The sequence below is a fragment of the Salmo salar genome, chromosome ssa11, assembly GCF_905237065.1.
Source record: "Salmo salar chromosome ssa11, Ssal_v3.1, whole genome shotgun sequence".
NCBI lineage: Eukaryota > Metazoa > Chordata > Actinopteri > Salmoniformes > Salmonidae > Salmo > Salmo salar.
In genome coordinates this window covers 37,685,708-37,703,097 of record NC_059452.1, presented here as the reverse complement: position 1 = coordinate 37,703,097, position 17,390 = coordinate 37,685,708, and the positions used below count along the sequence as shown (strand labels likewise).

Here is a 17,390-nt window from a genome sequence, read left to right as displayed (position 1 = left end):
TATCTCAGTTGAATACAAGAAAAATAGTAAACAATAAAATCAATAAATTAAACATCCTAAACCCTTATGTCATTCTCAATATGATACCTAAACATATTGCCCTTCCTCACAGACACCTCTCTAACAACAATTTTTGACATAAGTGAAAATCCTGTTAGAGATTGAGGGCAAACCCTATGTCACATACATGTCTAGGTGAAAAGATATTCAGAAGGTCTAACATCATTTATCATTCAGCAACTGTTACATTGAGTACATGGTTATACTTTGTTATACTATGTGTATACATTTTGGCTGGCCCCACTGAGCCCACTTATACCAGCCATTACATACCATTGCTTTTCAAAATTTTTGGTCAATGTTTGATTCTGGGGTAGTTTCTTCATTGTGACTACACCAGTTGGTAACAGATGTCCAGATTTTCTGCATCAACCCACTTTCTTGTGATTTTGCCATTGTCTTAGTTGGTGTACTAGTGCATGTGGGAGGTGAGTTTACATTTTCTTCTAGGTTTGTTGCTGTTGCTGTCAAGGCCATTCTACCGTTCTTCATCTGTCCTGGTTTTCACTCTGTTAGAAAGACCATGTGAGGGCAGAAAAGTCGATGGTAAGAAAGTCTCCTTCCCATTCTCCTGTCGTTGTTTCTCCGTCCCCTCGGACAGCGCCTCTGTCAGGGGTATCTGCCAGAGTAGATATGTCATCAGGAGCAACAGGCATGTCACTCCTCCCCATCCCTGGACTCTCTGGATATTCAGGCGAGAGCATCTGTTGGCTGTTAGAAGATGCTCCTTGATCCGCCTCTCCTTCGGCTTCTTTCTGGCTCCTGCCTGGCGCATCGACATCTTGGCTCCTACCTGGTGCACTGACCTCCTCTGCTCCCGTTCCCTCCGGACACCCGCCTGGTTTATCATCATCCTCATGGCTTGGTGGTCACCTCCTTCTCCCCGCCGGGACTCTGGTGCAGTGGTTTAGATGGTACCAGATGTTGCTTCCTTTCACCTGGACGACTGTTGGTGTCTCTAAGACCACTCCGTAGGGACCCTCTCGCCTTGGCTTGTTCCACTTCCTCCGGAACACTCAGATGTAGTCCTGGTCCCCTGGGATTACCGGACGTGGAACCTCTGGTCCTGGTTCATGCTGTTTCCGTGAGGTTTTCAAACTCAGAGACTTATGGCCTCTGTTCTATGATTACACCATACACCATCTTATTTCCATTTCTCATCACACAACAAAATGCCATTCCAGCTGATACTGGTGACTTCCTTCACTTCAGCTGAGCTGCTTTTAGTTTCTCCACTTTCTCCTTCTGATTCCTAAGAGAGTGATAGCATAAGACTTGCAAAGCAATGAAAAACACAAAACATAACAGTATTAACAATATGGTAAGTTAAGCATAAGTATATTCATGAAAACCGAAGTCTGGTACCATGACAATTCCCACTCTTTCTTCACCTGACTCTATGCCTCCAGGATACTTTTCTGCTAGACTCCACAAAAATAAAAGCCCTAAAGAAGCTTCCTCATGCTTTCGCCCAGTCTTCCCCTTTCGGCCCCAGGTTCTGAGAGGTGTTCCCAAGCCATGTAATTTTAACTTTTTTATTGCCACTTAATAGGCACATCACCTGATAGGCAAGCGCGTATCCCTAATCAACATTACATCCTCTTGAGGTAACTCAGCACTGTATATGCTTTCACATTAATGCCTTCAACATGTTGTTAAGAGCACAATTACCCTAACATCTATCCTTTTTCATATGATGCATTAACCAATAAAGCAAGTAGATCCTAGACTTAACCCATCTGCATGTATGTCTATAGTGGAATCTAGTCTCTCTCTCTTTAGCTCCGCTTCCTCTGTCATAGTGTTTTCACCTGAGGATATACACACTGCAACACATGGGTTATTTCCTGACAACATCATTTGTGACATTTGAATAACCACATCCCCTGTACTCCCATCAGTCTCCCAGTTACCAGTTACCAATCCATGTGGCATGAGTCCTCATAAACTGATATCCCAACAATGCTACTAAAGTATTTCAACCGTATAATATAGCTATGTTTCTCTGTATTTTATACTCCTCTACCCCAGTATATACTTTATACTCCTTGTTTAACACTTGTTTAATAATTCCTCTGTATGCAATGATAGTTATTCAACATACTATTTTGTCAATCTCCTATCTTTACACAGTTCCATTAATCATTTACATTCCCCTTTCCTAGTAAGGACTAGATGCGCCCCTCTTACCAAACCACACTCAATTGATATCACTGGAAGATTGCGCAATCCCCCTCACTCAGGACAGGCAACCTCCATACACACTCTTACACACTACGTCTTTCCTAAAATGACCTGCAGTTTTAGACTAACACGATACACTTCCACAACACAGGGAGACTTTACTCATTCAGGCTTTAATTCACATTCATTCAGGCTTTTATTCACATTCACTCACCCATACCACATTTGACCTAAAATGACCTGCAGCTTCTAGCCTAGTCTGGTGCCCTTCCTCATACAGGGAGAGGATATTATACAGGATTTTCAACATTTTTCAATGGTTCAACATGTCACGGAGAACATCATTTACCAGAGCCTGGAACACAGCAGGGGCGTCATTGGATTGAGGTGATTGGATTTTCCAATGGTTTTCTATGGGATTTCCTTATTAATAGGAACCTGGTTGCAGTTCCTATGGCTTCCACTAGATGTCAACAGTCTTTAGAAATTGTTCGATGTTTTTCTTTTGAGAAATGAAGAAGTAGTCCTATTCATTGTAAGTGTCACTCCAGGTGGACTCTACTGTTTTGGTGCGCGTGAACTGGAGCGAGCTTCACGTTGTTTTTCTCTGGTATTAGAAACAGTTTATTCCGTCTTATATTTTATCGATTATTTACGTTTTAGGGTACCTGAGGTTGGATTAGGAACGTTGTTTGAAATGTTTGGACCAAGTTTACAGGTAACTTATTAGATACTTTGTAGGCATGTTGGGCGAGTTGAAACCGGTGTATTTCTGAATCAAACGCGCCAAATAAATGGACATTTCTGGGACATAAAGAAGGACATTATCGAACAAAAGGACCATTTGTGATGTTTCTGGGACATTTTGGAGTGCCAACAGAAGAAGATCTTCAAAGGTAAGGCATTAATTATATCGCTATTTCTGACTTTTGTGGCGCACCTGCCTGGTTGAAATATAATTTTCATGTGTTTGTATGCGGGGCGCTGTCCTCAGATAATCTCATGGTTTGCTCTTGCCGTAAAGCCTTTTTGAAATCTGACACAGTGGCTGGATTAACAAGAAGTTAAGCTTTATTTTGATGTAAAACACATATATTTTCAAGAATGTTAAATATTTGAATTTAGTATTTTTGAATTTCGCGCTCTGCAATTTCACCGGATGTTGGACAGGTGGGACGCTACCGTCCCACCTGCCCATAAGAAGTTAACAGTAATGTCATTGAGTCCCTGGTAGTCATAGGGTCGGTGCGGTGCAAGCAGTCATAGGGTCGGTGCGGTGCAAGAAAAGTGGCCCGGGCCTTGCTGAACACCTCCTGGAGGTTCTGGTACTCTGCGGGGATGGCGGAGAGATCCGGGGCACCTTCCGAGCCCCCAGGAAAACATCCCGGGCAGGTTGCGCTGACTTCTGACAATGGGCGTGGCAGAATGGACTCCAGCCCATGACATAGACCAGTTGATGAGGTGATTGTGTCGCTGGAGCCAGGAGAATCCCAAAACCACTGAATCTGAGGAGACTTGATGAGCAGAAATTAAATAGTCTTGCTGTGATTCCCTGACACCCGTAGGTTGAGGGGAGTGGTATTATGAGTGACCCGCCCTATAGAGCGCTCGTCCAGCGCTCTAACATCCATTTGAATGGAGAGGTGCTGAGTGGGGATGTTCAGCTCGGAAGTGACTCGGCTGTTGTCGAGATAATGGGGAAGAGGGGCGACACCTGGAGGGGGGTGGATACATTCACAAAGACAGGTGAAACAGATCAGGTGTGACAGTTGTTCATCATTGCTAGACATGTTCATGTCTTACCATAGATTTTCAAGCCGATTTAAATCAAAACTGTTACTAGGCCACTCAGGAAGATGTAATGTTTAGTGGTAGATTTGGCCTTGTGTTTCAGGTTTTTGTTATGCTGAAAGGTGAATTAGTCCCCCCAGTGTCTGTTGGAAAGCAGACTGAACCAGGTTTTCCTCTAGGACTTTGCATGTGCTTAGCTGTACTCCATTTCTTTCAACAACAAAAAAAACTCACTAGTCCGTGCCAATGACAATGACATGATGCAGCCACCACCATGCTTGAAAATATGAAGAGTGTTACTCAGTGATATGTTGTGTTGGATTTTTGTTGTGTTGGATTTCCCCTAAACATAACATAACGCTTTGTATACAGGACAAAAAGTAAATTTCTTTGACATATTTTTTTCAGTATTACTTAAGTGCAAACCTCTTGCAAACAGGATGCATATTTTGTGAGCGCTTCAGAACAGCCAGAAACAACCAACAAAAAAGTACTTCATATATTTAATTCCTATCTTGTCATTAAAAGTAATGTCACAACAATCTTGGCCAGCCATCAGTGTTTCTGAGTCATGTTGCAGAGTGGAGGATCAAGATTTTTGTAAGAATAGATTGTTACAGCGCATGCTGATGAGAATTATAGCAATCTGTCACTCTCCTTGATGGGGGGGGGTTAAACCATGGGAGCTGTTTGCAATGGAGGTGTTAAGGAATTTACCTGCAAAAACACAGCTCCGTTCAGCTAAACCTGCTACTAGTTTTTTACAGGTTACGTACCGAGGTTTCAAACTGGGTTTTTAGTGGTAAATGTACTTTTCTTTTTACCTCCTACCCCTTTCAAATATACAAAAAAGGTGGACCTTGATCCAACACCTGCCGTTTATTCAAATCAACCTTGTAACTGCATGTGCCTTACGCACATGGGCGAGTCAGTGCCGCATTAATTTTTGTCCCCCAAATAAGTTATCCTGCAAATCTATGCCATGGTGGCATATTAGAAATTCCCTCTTTCTTTTATTGTGCTCATCATTAATGCAATGTTTGGTGACCTTATCAATGAACGAGCAGGCTGATTTCTTCCACTCCTGTCGATAAATAAAATGTTTGTCACATTCGTTGTAAGGAGTGGACCAAAATGCAGTGGGTATATTGATCATCTTCTTATTTATTGAAGGAAAAAACACTTAAACAAAACAAACGACAAAAACAGTCCCATAAGGTGCACAGACTATACAGGAAACAACCACCCACAAACACAAGTGAAAACGAACACACTTAAATATGGCTTCCAATTAGAGACGACGACAACCAGCTGCCTCTAATTGGAGGTCATTGAAAAACACAACATAGAATTAGAAAAGCTAGATAAACACATAGAAATAGAAAATATAGAACATAAACCAAAAACCCCGAAACACACAAAACAAACACCCCCTCACGCCCTGACCAAACTACAATGACAATTAACCCCTTTTACTGGTCAGGACTTGACAATGTTATTAATAGGCATACCAATGTTTGAGCTACTTAATATATGAGTGATGTGTCAAAACACCTGGGTCAAATTGACAGAAAAGTGGTTTTAATGGTTGATGCAGCATGATCATGTTGATGTGGTATAGTAAAGTAACATTAGCACAATGTTGACTCAACCAATGTTTGCAAGCAAGATGGAAAGTCCAGAATACATAAATAGCTTTTATATATTCCTGATTAAACAGATATGTATGAAAATACCCTTAAAAAAAGGTGACATTCTGTACTGTCGCCTCGTATTCATAATTTGATCTCAAATCCAAAATGCTGGAGTACAGAGCTTAATGTACAATTTTAGCTTCAGTGGTTAAGGTAAGGGTTAAAACAAAACAAATATTACAAAACAGTTTCCTTAACACTGGGATTGAACCTGCAATCCTCTGACCCAGGGGCGGAAATCCCGGGGGGGACGGGGGGGACACGACCCCCCCATCCTGGGAAAAATATGATTTGTCCCCCCCAATATATCACTGAAACATAACTATGTAATTTAAATAATATTAATAATATGCAATGAAAGCAATTGTGCTGATTATAGACACTTAATAGCGCGTTTTTAAGTTTCAAAAGATTGCGACCCCCCCACCCTTTGCCTCACAATGGTTTGATCCACTGCCAGTTCCTTAGCTTGCTAGGTAACAGAGAGGTCGTATCTACTGTAAATTAGTGCTTCAAAGTCCCTGTGATAAGGTTAGCGATAAACTGAAATCCAAACTGAACAGAACTACACTCTCTTCTACCATTGTCTTAAATATATTTAATGGTCTCGTTGCAAAAGCTAAATTGTCGCAAGGGAACTTTAATTTATTTATTTATTTTATTTCACCTTTATTTAACCCGGGTAGCAAAGATTATAGCAAACACCACTGAAACTGAATTGGTGCTCGCTAGCTTTGCAAATTCAGCTATTGTTGGAAGCCAGCCAATATGAAACAAACTATTAAAATTACAAAAGGTTGCAGCATATGTTGTGTAAATGGTGAACTCATACATCTGTCAACTCTTGTCATTTTAATCCGTTTCACATTTGCTAGCTACCTTTTAGATCGAAGCCCAAATAGAATGATTGAAGATGATAGAAGCCCATCTCCTACTGTAAATAACCTACACACTGTGTGTGTAGCCAGCCAGCCAGCCAGGTAGAAAAATGGCAGAAAAATAAAAGACGGACATCAGAGTATTTTTCAATACACCAAAACGCATAGTAAGAACCCTAGTAGCCTAATATCTCAAAGACTAGTTGATAAAATGTTTATAAGAAAGAAATGAAATTCTAATGGAAATGTTTCACAATGATGTCATTAGGCAGAGCAGGCAACAGATGGCACACAGACAGCAGAGTTGGGGACAGATATGCAGGGACAGACTGGCAGAGACAGGGAGTCTCAGGTAAGTTTGTTGAGTCTTTGTTTGGCAACATTATGAAAGGTTCTCAATTTTTTTGACTTGTAAAATAGGGACATAATTGGAAAATGCCATGGATACCCCCACTCTCAACTTAAACTGGTGACTGAACTAAGATTTGTTAAAGGCAATGGTATTGCTGTTGTGATTAGTTGTGTAGTTTTGGGTACCGGTAGTTAGGAGTACGGCAAACACCTTATTTCTTTGGTTCCTCAATATACATTTACCATATTACAATGTAGTTACAGCACTACTTTTGGTGTCCCCCTCAGGAATTGCTCTTGAGAAAATGTAATGTAATTGTCCCCTCCAAAGTTGATATCAGATTTTCGCCCCTGCTCTGACCTGTAGATCCCTGTTGTAGCCCATCATCAACCCCATCCCAAACGTCCTAGCTCATCGTGAACCTACTAGACATATAGGCTCTCGCGTTGCCCCTAGTAGATGGTAGGAAATTGCCATGGAAATAAAATTCCACCACATGCCATAATTTCACCATTTCAAATATGCCTAAATTCGCCATTATCCACTAGAGTTTGGCCTGGATACGTTATGTTACGAATGGAATAGTCATCATACAATATCATACGAATTGGAGGACTCTGAGGCCAGGCTGCTTGTTGTGTTAGCATTTGTGGCTAACTATAGCAGCTTGCAGGTTATGTGTAGTAACGTAGCAGGTTAGGTGACCTAATGTAGCAGGTTAGATTAACTAACATAGCAGGTTAGGCTACTATGGTTAAGGTTAGGGTTAGGGGAAGGGTTAGCTAACATGCTAAGTAGTTGCAAAACACTTGTGGTTAGCTAAAGTTGCTAACTTGCTAAAATTCTAAAGTTGTCCTCGACACAATTCAAACATGCATGTTGAAACTGCTGATTGGCCCTTTAATTAACCAGACCATTCGTACATATCATATGTTTTGGAGGTACACAAAAAAACGTAATATCCTTTGTATGGCTCTGAGGCTAGCCAGTAGTTTTTTTTTTACTGACACAAATGGCAAAAGAAAATAAATATGCCACTTACAAACATAAATTAATCACACCCTTTTGTTTGCAAGGACCAGCTCCTTTAAAGTATAGATACAAATAGGGCAGGTTTACCCGGAAACAGATTAGGCATAGTCCTGTACTAAAAAGCAATTTAAATGGACATGCTTCTTAATCCAGGAATAAACGTAATCTGTGTCCTGGAAACCCACCCATAGGCTTTCAGATAGAACACATAAACAAAAACTTTCTGTAGGTAGATTACTATTTTTTATTGTTTATGTTAGTCATACCCAGTGAAAATCTGCATTTTTCAACTTCATATGCATCATCTCTAGCATCACCCCAACATATATGAAAATAGTGAGTTTCAATGTTTTGCTGTTAAAAAGATAAAGGAAGATAAGTGTTTCCAATGACATCAACAATGTGCATCGTGTCATTTTGACCAATTGTTAGTAGGCATTACCTACTAATTGTCTACTAATTGGCTGGTGATGTCATTGGAAACACTTATCTTTCTCAATATGTTTTACTACAAAACATAGAAACGTGCCATTTTCACATATGTTGACGTTGGGGTGGTGCTGAAGATTTTTTGACATTTCCCTTTAAGTGTAAAAACAGATCAGAACTTAGATTACATTTACATCATTTAGCAGATGCTCTTATCCAGAGCAACTTACAGTAGTGAATACATACAGTTCATGCATTTTTTTTTGTACTGGCCCCCCGTGGGAATCAAACCCACAACCCTGGCATTGCACACACCATGCTCTACCAACTGAGCCACATGGAAGACTTTGACCTACACTCACCTCCATATATACTGCTCAAAAAAATAAAGGGAACACTTAAACAACACAATGTAACTCCAAGTCAATCACACTTCTGTGAAATCAAACTGTCCACTTAGGAAGCAACACTGATTGACAATACATTTCACATGCTGTTGTGCAAATGGAATAGACAACAGGTGGAAATTATAGGCAATTAGCAAGACACCCACAAAAAAGGAGTGGTTTTGCGGGTGGTAACCACAGACCACTTCTCAGTTCCTATGCTTCCTGGCTGATGTTTTGGTCACTTTTGAATGCTGGCGGTGCTTTCACTCTAGTGGTAGCATGAGACAGAGTCTACAACCCACACAAGTGGCTCAGGTAGTGCAGCTCATCCAGGATGGCACATCAATGCAAGCTGTGGAAGGTTTGCTGTGGTCTGTCAGCGTAGTGTCCAGAGCATGGAGGCGCTACCAGGAGACAGGCCAGTACATCAGGAGACGTGGAGGAGGCCGTAGGAGGGCAACAACCCAGCAGCAGGACCTCTACCTCCGCCTTTGTGGAAGGAGGAGCACTGCCAGAGCCCTGCAAAATGACCTCCAGCAGGCCACAAATGTGCATGTGTCTGCTCAAATGGTCAGAAACAGACTCCATGAGGGTGGTATGAGGGCCCGACGTTCACAGGTGGGGGTTGTGCTTACAGCCCAACACCGTGCAGGACGTTTGGCATTTGCCAGAGAACACCAAGATTGGCAAATTTGCCACTGGCGCCCTGTGCTCTTCACAGATGAAAGCAGGTTCACACTGAGCACATGTGACAGACGTGACAGAGTCTGGAGACGCCGTGGAGAACGTTCTGCTGCCTGCAACATCCTCCAGCATGACCGGTTTGGCGGTGAGTCAGTCATGGTGTGGGGTGGCATTTCTTTGGGGGGCCGCACAGCCCTCCATGTGCTCGCCAGAGGTAGCCTGACTGCCATTAGGTACCGAGATGAGATCCTCAGACCCCTTGTGAGACCATATGCTGGTGCAGTTGGCCCTGGGTTCCTCCTAATGCAAGACAATGCTAGACCTCATGTGGCTGGAGTGTGTCAGCAGTTCCTGCAAGAGGAAGGCATTGATGCTATGGACTGGCCTGCCCGTTCCCCAGACCTGAATCCAATTGAGCACATCTGGGACATCATGTCTCGCTCCATCCACCAACGCCATGTTGCACCACAGACTGTCCAGGAGTTGGCGGATGCTTTAGTCCAGGTCTGGGAGGAGATCCCTCAGGAGACCATCCGCCACCTCATCAGGAGCATGCCCAGGCGTTGTAGGGAGGTCATACAGGCACGTGGAGGCCACACACACTACTGAGCCTCATTTTGACTTGTTTTAAGGACATTACATCAAAGTTGGATCAGCCTGTAGTGTGGTTTTCCACTTTAATTTTGAGTGTGACTCCAAATCCAGACCTCCATGGGTTAATAAATTGGATTTCCATTGATTATTTTTGTGTGATTTTGTTGTCAGCACATTCAACTATGTAAAGATAAAAGTATTTAATAAGATTATTTCATTCATTCAGATCTAGGATGTGTTATTTTAGTGTTCCCTTTATTTTTTGAGCAGTGTATATGTACAGTATTTGGACAGTGAAGCAATTTTTTAAAAAATGTGGCTTTACACTCCAGCATTTTGGAATTGATAGCTTTTATATATTCTTGATAAAACATATATGTATGACAATACCCTTAAAAAAAAGGTGACATTCTGTATTGTCGCCTCGTATTCATAATTTGATCTTAAATCCAAAATGCTGTAGTACAGAGTCTGAGTATCAGTATTTTTAGCTAACACTCCACTGCACATTTGACAAATCACAGGAGTAGCAAGGAGTGGAATGTATGGCTGAACAGAGACGGCAACTGGGCTAACTTTACGTGTCAAGTCCTCCCATTTGAGGAAGTCATAAGTATTTGGACAAATTAACTTAAAGTGTATTAAAGTAGTCAAAAGTTTAGTATTTGGTCCCATATTCCTTTCACTCAATGACTACATCAATCTTTTGACTCTACACACTTATTGAATGCATTTGCAGTGTGTTTGGGGTTATATTTGACCCAATATGAACTGAATGATGAATAATGCATTGTGTCATTTTGGAGTCACTTTTATTGTAAGTAGGAATAGAAGATATTTCGGGAACACTTTTACATTAATGTGGATTTTACCATGATTATGGATAATCATACATTCATTGTGTTAAGATGAAATCACAAGATTAGGCTAATATTTGGCTCCACTCTACTAAGCTTTGAAGTTTCACAAGATTGCACTTGTATTTCGGAATATTTTGCTATTGCTTTAATTCCTTGGGGATTGTGAATTGGGTCTTCCAAGTGGGGGGTTTCTAGAAACACAGAAGTTGGCACCAGTGGAGGTTGCCAAGAGGAGGACAGCTCATGTTTTTCCAAGTGTTTGATACCATTCCATTGACTCCATTCCAGCCATTATTATGAGCCGTCCTCCATTCAGTAGCCTCCACTGGTAGGCACTAGCTACACTGCCTTCAGAAAGTTCACACCCCTTGAATTTTTCTACATTTTTTTGTGTTACAGCCCAGATTTAAAATTGATTGAATTTAGATTTGTCACTGGCCTACACACAATACCCCATAATGTCAAATCTTACTGGTCACATACACATGGTTAGCAAATGTTAATGCGAGTGTAGCAAAATGCTTGTGTTTCTAGTTCCGACAGTGAAGTAATATCTAACAAGTAATCTAACAAATTCACAACGACTACCTTATACGTCGTTCAGCCACTGAACAAGGAAGTTAACCCACTGTTCCTAGGCTGTCATTGAAAATAAGAATTTGTTCTTAACTGACTTGTCTAGTTATATAAAGGTTAAAAACAAAAAAACAAAAATGTAAAGGGATGAATAAGAATATGCTCATATGGATGAGCGATGGCCGTGCAGCATAGGCAGTAGACGGTATAGAATACAGTATATACATGAGATGAGTAATGTAGGATATGTCAACATTTTTAAAGTGCCGTTATTTAAAGTGACTAGTGATACCTTTATAAAAACCATTTATTAAATGTATTAAAGTGGCAAGAGATTTGTCTGTACGTTGGCAGCAGCCACTGTTAGTGATGGCGGATTTTCTGTGTTAACAATGTAAGAAATAATAAAAAAACAAATTACTGCAGTTTCCTAAGGACCTGAAGTGAGGCGACCATCGCTGTCGGCACCATCTTACTGTTTACATTTACGTCATTTAGCAGACGCTCTTATCCAGAGCGACTTACAGTAGTGAATGCATACATTTCATACATTTTTTCCCCCCGTACTGGTCCCCCGTGGGAATCTAACCCACAACCCTGGCATTGCAAACACCATGCTCTACCAACTGAGCTACACGGGACCACTGTTGATGTCAAAGTGGAATTATGTTTTTACAAATTAATTAAACATTTAAAGCTGAAATGTCTTGAGTCAAGTATTCAACCTCTTTGTTATTGCAAGCCTAAATAAGTTCAGGAGTAAAAATGTGCTTAACAAGTCACATAAGTTGCATGGACTTACTCTGTGTGCAATAATCAGTCTGATATTTTAAAAAATCCACTGAGCAACAAAATATACCACACCATTTTAAAGTGAAAGTAAAATCTAGAAATGTATTAACAAATGTATGATTGTATTGGATAAGACTGTACAGACATCAGTTTATTCTGGATCAGTAATCATTGGTTGCATCGTTTTGTAAAAAAATGTTTATTGTATTTTCATTTCTCAAAATAACAAAAATGGCATTACATGCATGTTCAACAAATATAAACCTACAACTCAAGCAAGACTTGAGACATGAGATCCGCATAAAACGATCATGATCCGTTAACCGGTGAGTCTTCATCCATATCATCATCCTCAGACTCATCTTCCTCAGACTCTTGTTCTTTACCCTCCTCCCTCTCTTCTTCCTCCTCCACTTCTTCCTTTTCTACCTCCTCCACCTCCTTGACATCTACCTCCTCCACCTTTCCCTGTACCTCCTCCACCTTTCCCTGTACCTCCACTACATCCTCTTCCATCTCCTCCACTCCATTTCCTTCCTCTGTCTGTATCTCTCGTTCCATATGCACAACCCCGTTCTCCTCCTCTTCCTCTTCCACCTCCACCATTTCCGGGGGGACTGCAACACGATAGAAATAAAGACCGGAAACAGTCAAAGAACCATATATGCAAACCCCTCTGCCCCATAATGCTGTTTACTTTGTCCATCGATGGCTCATTTAAATACTCAGACAACACAGTACATGCCTTGGACATGTCGTATGAGAAGATGTAGTCGCCTGTACACACCTTGTCTGACCTCCCGTCCGGGGATCTGACCAGCCTGCAGCATCCCCTTCAACCTCTCCACCTCGGCCAGAGACGAGGCGTTAGCTATTGCATTCTGGGTAGGGCACAGAACAAATGTATTAGTTCATACATACATACATACAGAACCATTACATTAGATAGGCATTTTGGTTTTGATGAACACTCTTTTTGAAAGGACCATTAGAGTAGATTGCCAGTCCCGTTACATTAATTTGTTTAGCAGACCATAAATTGACCATTAAAATTGTGAAAATTACATTAGGTCAGTGGAATAGTGGTATAGAAACTGAGCTGTCCACGCCATAGCGTGTCACTGCTTGAAAACAATGGCGTAGGTCTAATCCATGTGTTGCAATGAGTTTGAACACACAATCTGTGGAATGAAAGCAAGCCAAAAGGAAGAAACTACACAGCGAGTGTACATTTTCTGTCGCTAAATACAATGTTAATAAATTATGAAGTGCCTTGATCGCTTCCACGTCAGCAGGAGACGGTCCCATCTTCTTCTTCTCAGGCTGCTGCACGGCAGCTCCGGGGGTGAACCTGAGAACGCACACCAGCAGAGTTAGAGAGAACATGGAGGGGATGGGTGCTTCTCTAGCCTCTCAACCAGTGTAGTATCTTTTCTTATTGAGTCAAATAAACTGATACGACAGGAAATGCCATTGAGACGGTGCTCCTAAGAAACACTGTTGCATGGGGGGTGTTTACAGTAGTTGGGGCAACACATATTTAGATACTCCAGTTGCTACGCAACACCCCATCTACAAGAGTGATCGGTGGTGCAGATAGTCCGATTCTAGAGTGTTCCGGTGATTGTCCGACACCCCCACCAGCCAGTGTCCAGTGATTCTAAGGAGCTGCCGTCCGACGGGGACTTTCATCTTACGTTTTGGTCCGCTTGGCAATATCCTTTGCAAGCTGAGCACCTCGTTTGCCCTTGAACATTTTCTCCGCCTCCTGACGCTCCTATGGTAATACATCACAGTTAAAGTGAGAGCTTTTCCAATCAGACAACGACACCTTCACGAGAAGGACGGACAGACGTTTGGGAGAAACATACAAATACAGCACTCTCTTAGCATGTCTAGGAAGACAGAGCTCTCCTCCTATACATTTCCTTCTATTCTGCATGCTTCTTTATCATTGCACTGCAAAGATTAATAACTAGGGCCTTCGTAGGCCAAGTCCAACGGTATGTGACTGTTTGCACTGACTAAAGGCCTACATCATTACAAAAAACAACGTGGTTTCATACAACCTGACGTGTGTTATAGACGACCACCCTTTGGACCTGGTAATGACAATGCTTTTCTATAAAACTACAACTCTTAGTTTCTGAACGATGGCATGCACTTACCTTTAACTTGACCTTCTGGAAGTCAAGCACGTGAATCTGGGGAATTTTGTTGATGACATAGAGCCTGTAGTGCTTCTTGTTGGTCACTGGATTCCTTAGGAGGCTGAGATGTCACGAAAGCAGAGATTACGATATTGACTCACAAAACACAGGATTTAGGTGCACAAATATAGCAACTCATCTTGTCCTGCAATTTACAGTGAAATTGATAGCAACCTAAAGGATGAATCTGACTTAACTAGGTGTTGTAGTAGAGGTAAGTATTTATCATGAGATACCTAAGAAGGGTCAATGTCTTCACTGAGGCTAGCGGATCCAAATCACCCTGGAGGTAAAAGCACATTTAAAAACATGCCAACACTTTAAAAACAAATCGATGGTTCAACAGCTGTGACTGAACACAGGAGCACACATGTCACAAATATTGCTAAATAACAGCACAGGTCATATTTTTCCAATCAACAACATGCATTGGTAAAATGCTCCCAAAAAGTAATTATTTAAAAAGATCTGATCAGATAAGGCCTTGACCCATTCACTAATGGGATGTGTGATAACTCACCAATTCCTGGATGTTGTTGCTTGTGAGGATCAGCTCCCTCATACTCGGCAGTGCCTGTTCAAGGTTTTCACCAACACGACTGTGGGAGCACACAAAACACAGTGATAGCTAGCTAGCTAGGAGGCTAACCTTAAAACGAAATCCAGCAATCCTAGACAACACAATTGTTGCGAAAGTTACCATATTCTGTTGTTGTTCATGAGCAACGTTTTGAGCCTCTTGAGTAAAGGGAAGCCGTCCAGTTTTCTGATTTCATTGTCAGAGAAATCGATGGTATCAAACTGGTCAAGTGTAGCCCCAAGGTTTTCAAGTACAGGAATTTTGTAACCTAAATGAGAGCAGAGCATACCAGCATAAGGTTAGCCGGATAGTTTTGGTGATGTAGCTAGCAGTTAGCAATCACTATCCATCAGTTATTACAGTGCGAAGGCCTAGTTAGCTTTACTAGCTAGCTAGCATGAAATGCGCATGTTTATTTACCTCGCAGATCCAGCTCCCTGTCGCGCACCGGGTTTGTGTACTGAGCAGCCTGCTCAATTAGCTCTGCCGATAATTTTACCATATCGATGGCTAACTGGGGGGGGAAAAATGTTTATAAGCGGGTTTCTTGATTTAAAAAAAAATCCAGTCCTTACAATGTTTTTTCAACACGCTGCCGCCCGGAAGTAAGACTACTCCCACAATGCAACTCGGTGTAAACTAATAACCGGTCAAATTTCATCGAGCGCGCTCTAGCGCTGAGAACTAGAGGTTCAATCAGTGCGTCTGATGATGCCTGATTATCATTCAAAGGTAACTGTCAGGAGCTCACGAGGGTGACTATGTATTTGTCTAGAAGCTGCCCAGAACCTTATTCACTTGGTAAAGGTTTCACCAGACCGAGATAGCTGCACACCTCTATTGCCCCTTCTTCTTCAGTCAGTGCTATCTTGGGACGTCCATACCCTAAACCTTATCCCCTACCCTACCCTTCTAGCTGGTTATCCGCTTTTGGTGACGCCTGTCTTTGAATTGACAAAACATTACACACAGCTATTTTCAATGTACTCTCCTAACATAACCTAACTTTATGCTTTCGCCGTAAAGCCTCTTTGAAATCGGACAATGTGGTTGGATTTAAGAGATGTTTATCTTTCAAATGGTGAGAAATAGTTGATTGTTTGAGAAATTGAAATTATTAGATTCTTGCAGTTTTGAATTTCCCGCCATGGTCTCTTGACAATGAATCCCATTACCGGGCAGGGATCCCCAAGAGGATAAACATTTAAAAGGTCATCTTCAATGGGGCAGGGATGTCCCAAGGATCCCGGACTCTTCTTCTTGTAACTTTCTGGCGGACTAGATGCTTTCCGGCTTAATGCTGCCATCCACAGGTCAGTTTAGGTATTATCCAATTGGTATTATCAGAGAGGAAGAGGCGATATGATAATTGAGATTGCACGGTCAAACTACATCTCTTGATTTGGTTGAATATGAGTAATTTAGTAGATGCTCTTATCCAGAGGAACTTACAGTAATTAGTACCTACATTTTCATATTGCTTCCTGCTGGCCCTCCATGGGAATCAAACCCACAACCCAGGTGTTGCAAGTGCCATGCTCTACCAACTGAGCCACACAAATATCAGTAAGTGAGTGCAGTGATCTTTTGGTTTCTCAGTTAAGGCAACTTCTTTGAAAGTCACCTAGGCATAATATGTTTCTGAATTACAATTAGATATCTTCTTTTCATATATAATGATAACCCCATTTAGCGTGTTATTTACCCACAGGTAGGTTACTAATAAATAGATCTTACCTCAGCTTCACCTCGCCCAAAACTTCAACGGACGGTAAGCAGGGCAACTCATCCTCATCTTTGCTATAATTGGGGCCCGTCTCCATTTCTTCCTTCTCTAATCCTCTGATGGTGTGGTCATCCTTTTATGTGTTATAAACAGACTGGTGCCTTGCAATTGTGTGCTCTGCAATTGTGTGCTTATTGTATTTAAAGGAGTAGTTAAATAATATAACTGGGGTTCTGAGGGGCTATCCAGCGACCTGCTAGGTCAGCATCAAAGTTAAATAAATAATTTAATCTTGAACGGTAAAGAAGGGTGGGACCCACATTTAAGGGATTTTGATACTTTTTTTAAAACTGTGTGGAGTGAATGAATGAATGTGTGTGGGACATTGATAGTGGAATATGCTGTGATGCAAAACAGTCATTAAAGATGAACATTAACATGCACATTGCTATACTGTCTGTCTGTCTTGTTTGTGACGCTGGGAATAACAGCCCCATAACAGTTCATCCTAAAAGATTACTCATGCACACAGGATCTACAGTATACATTCAGTACATTC

The 17,390-nt window shown here is 41.5% G+C and overlaps 1 protein-coding gene across 1 annotated transcript; it reads right to left on the bottom strand.

Moving 5' to 3' along the window:
* Positions 1 to 12,498: 12,498 nt before the first annotated feature.
* snrpa1 (small nuclear ribonucleoprotein polypeptide A') lies at positions 12,499 to 15,607 on the bottom strand. The gene is given in 9 exon segments (NM_001123704.1): positions 12,499 to 12,932; positions 13,103 to 13,196; positions 13,588 to 13,666; positions 14,013 to 14,092; positions 14,484 to 14,586; positions 14,762 to 14,808; positions 15,046 to 15,124; positions 15,226 to 15,373; positions 15,526 to 15,607. Coding segments are annotated over 9 exon segments (1,020 nt in total). The 3' UTR covers positions 12,499 to 12,624.
* Between the last annotated feature and the right edge of the window lie 1,783 nt (positions 15,608 to 17,390).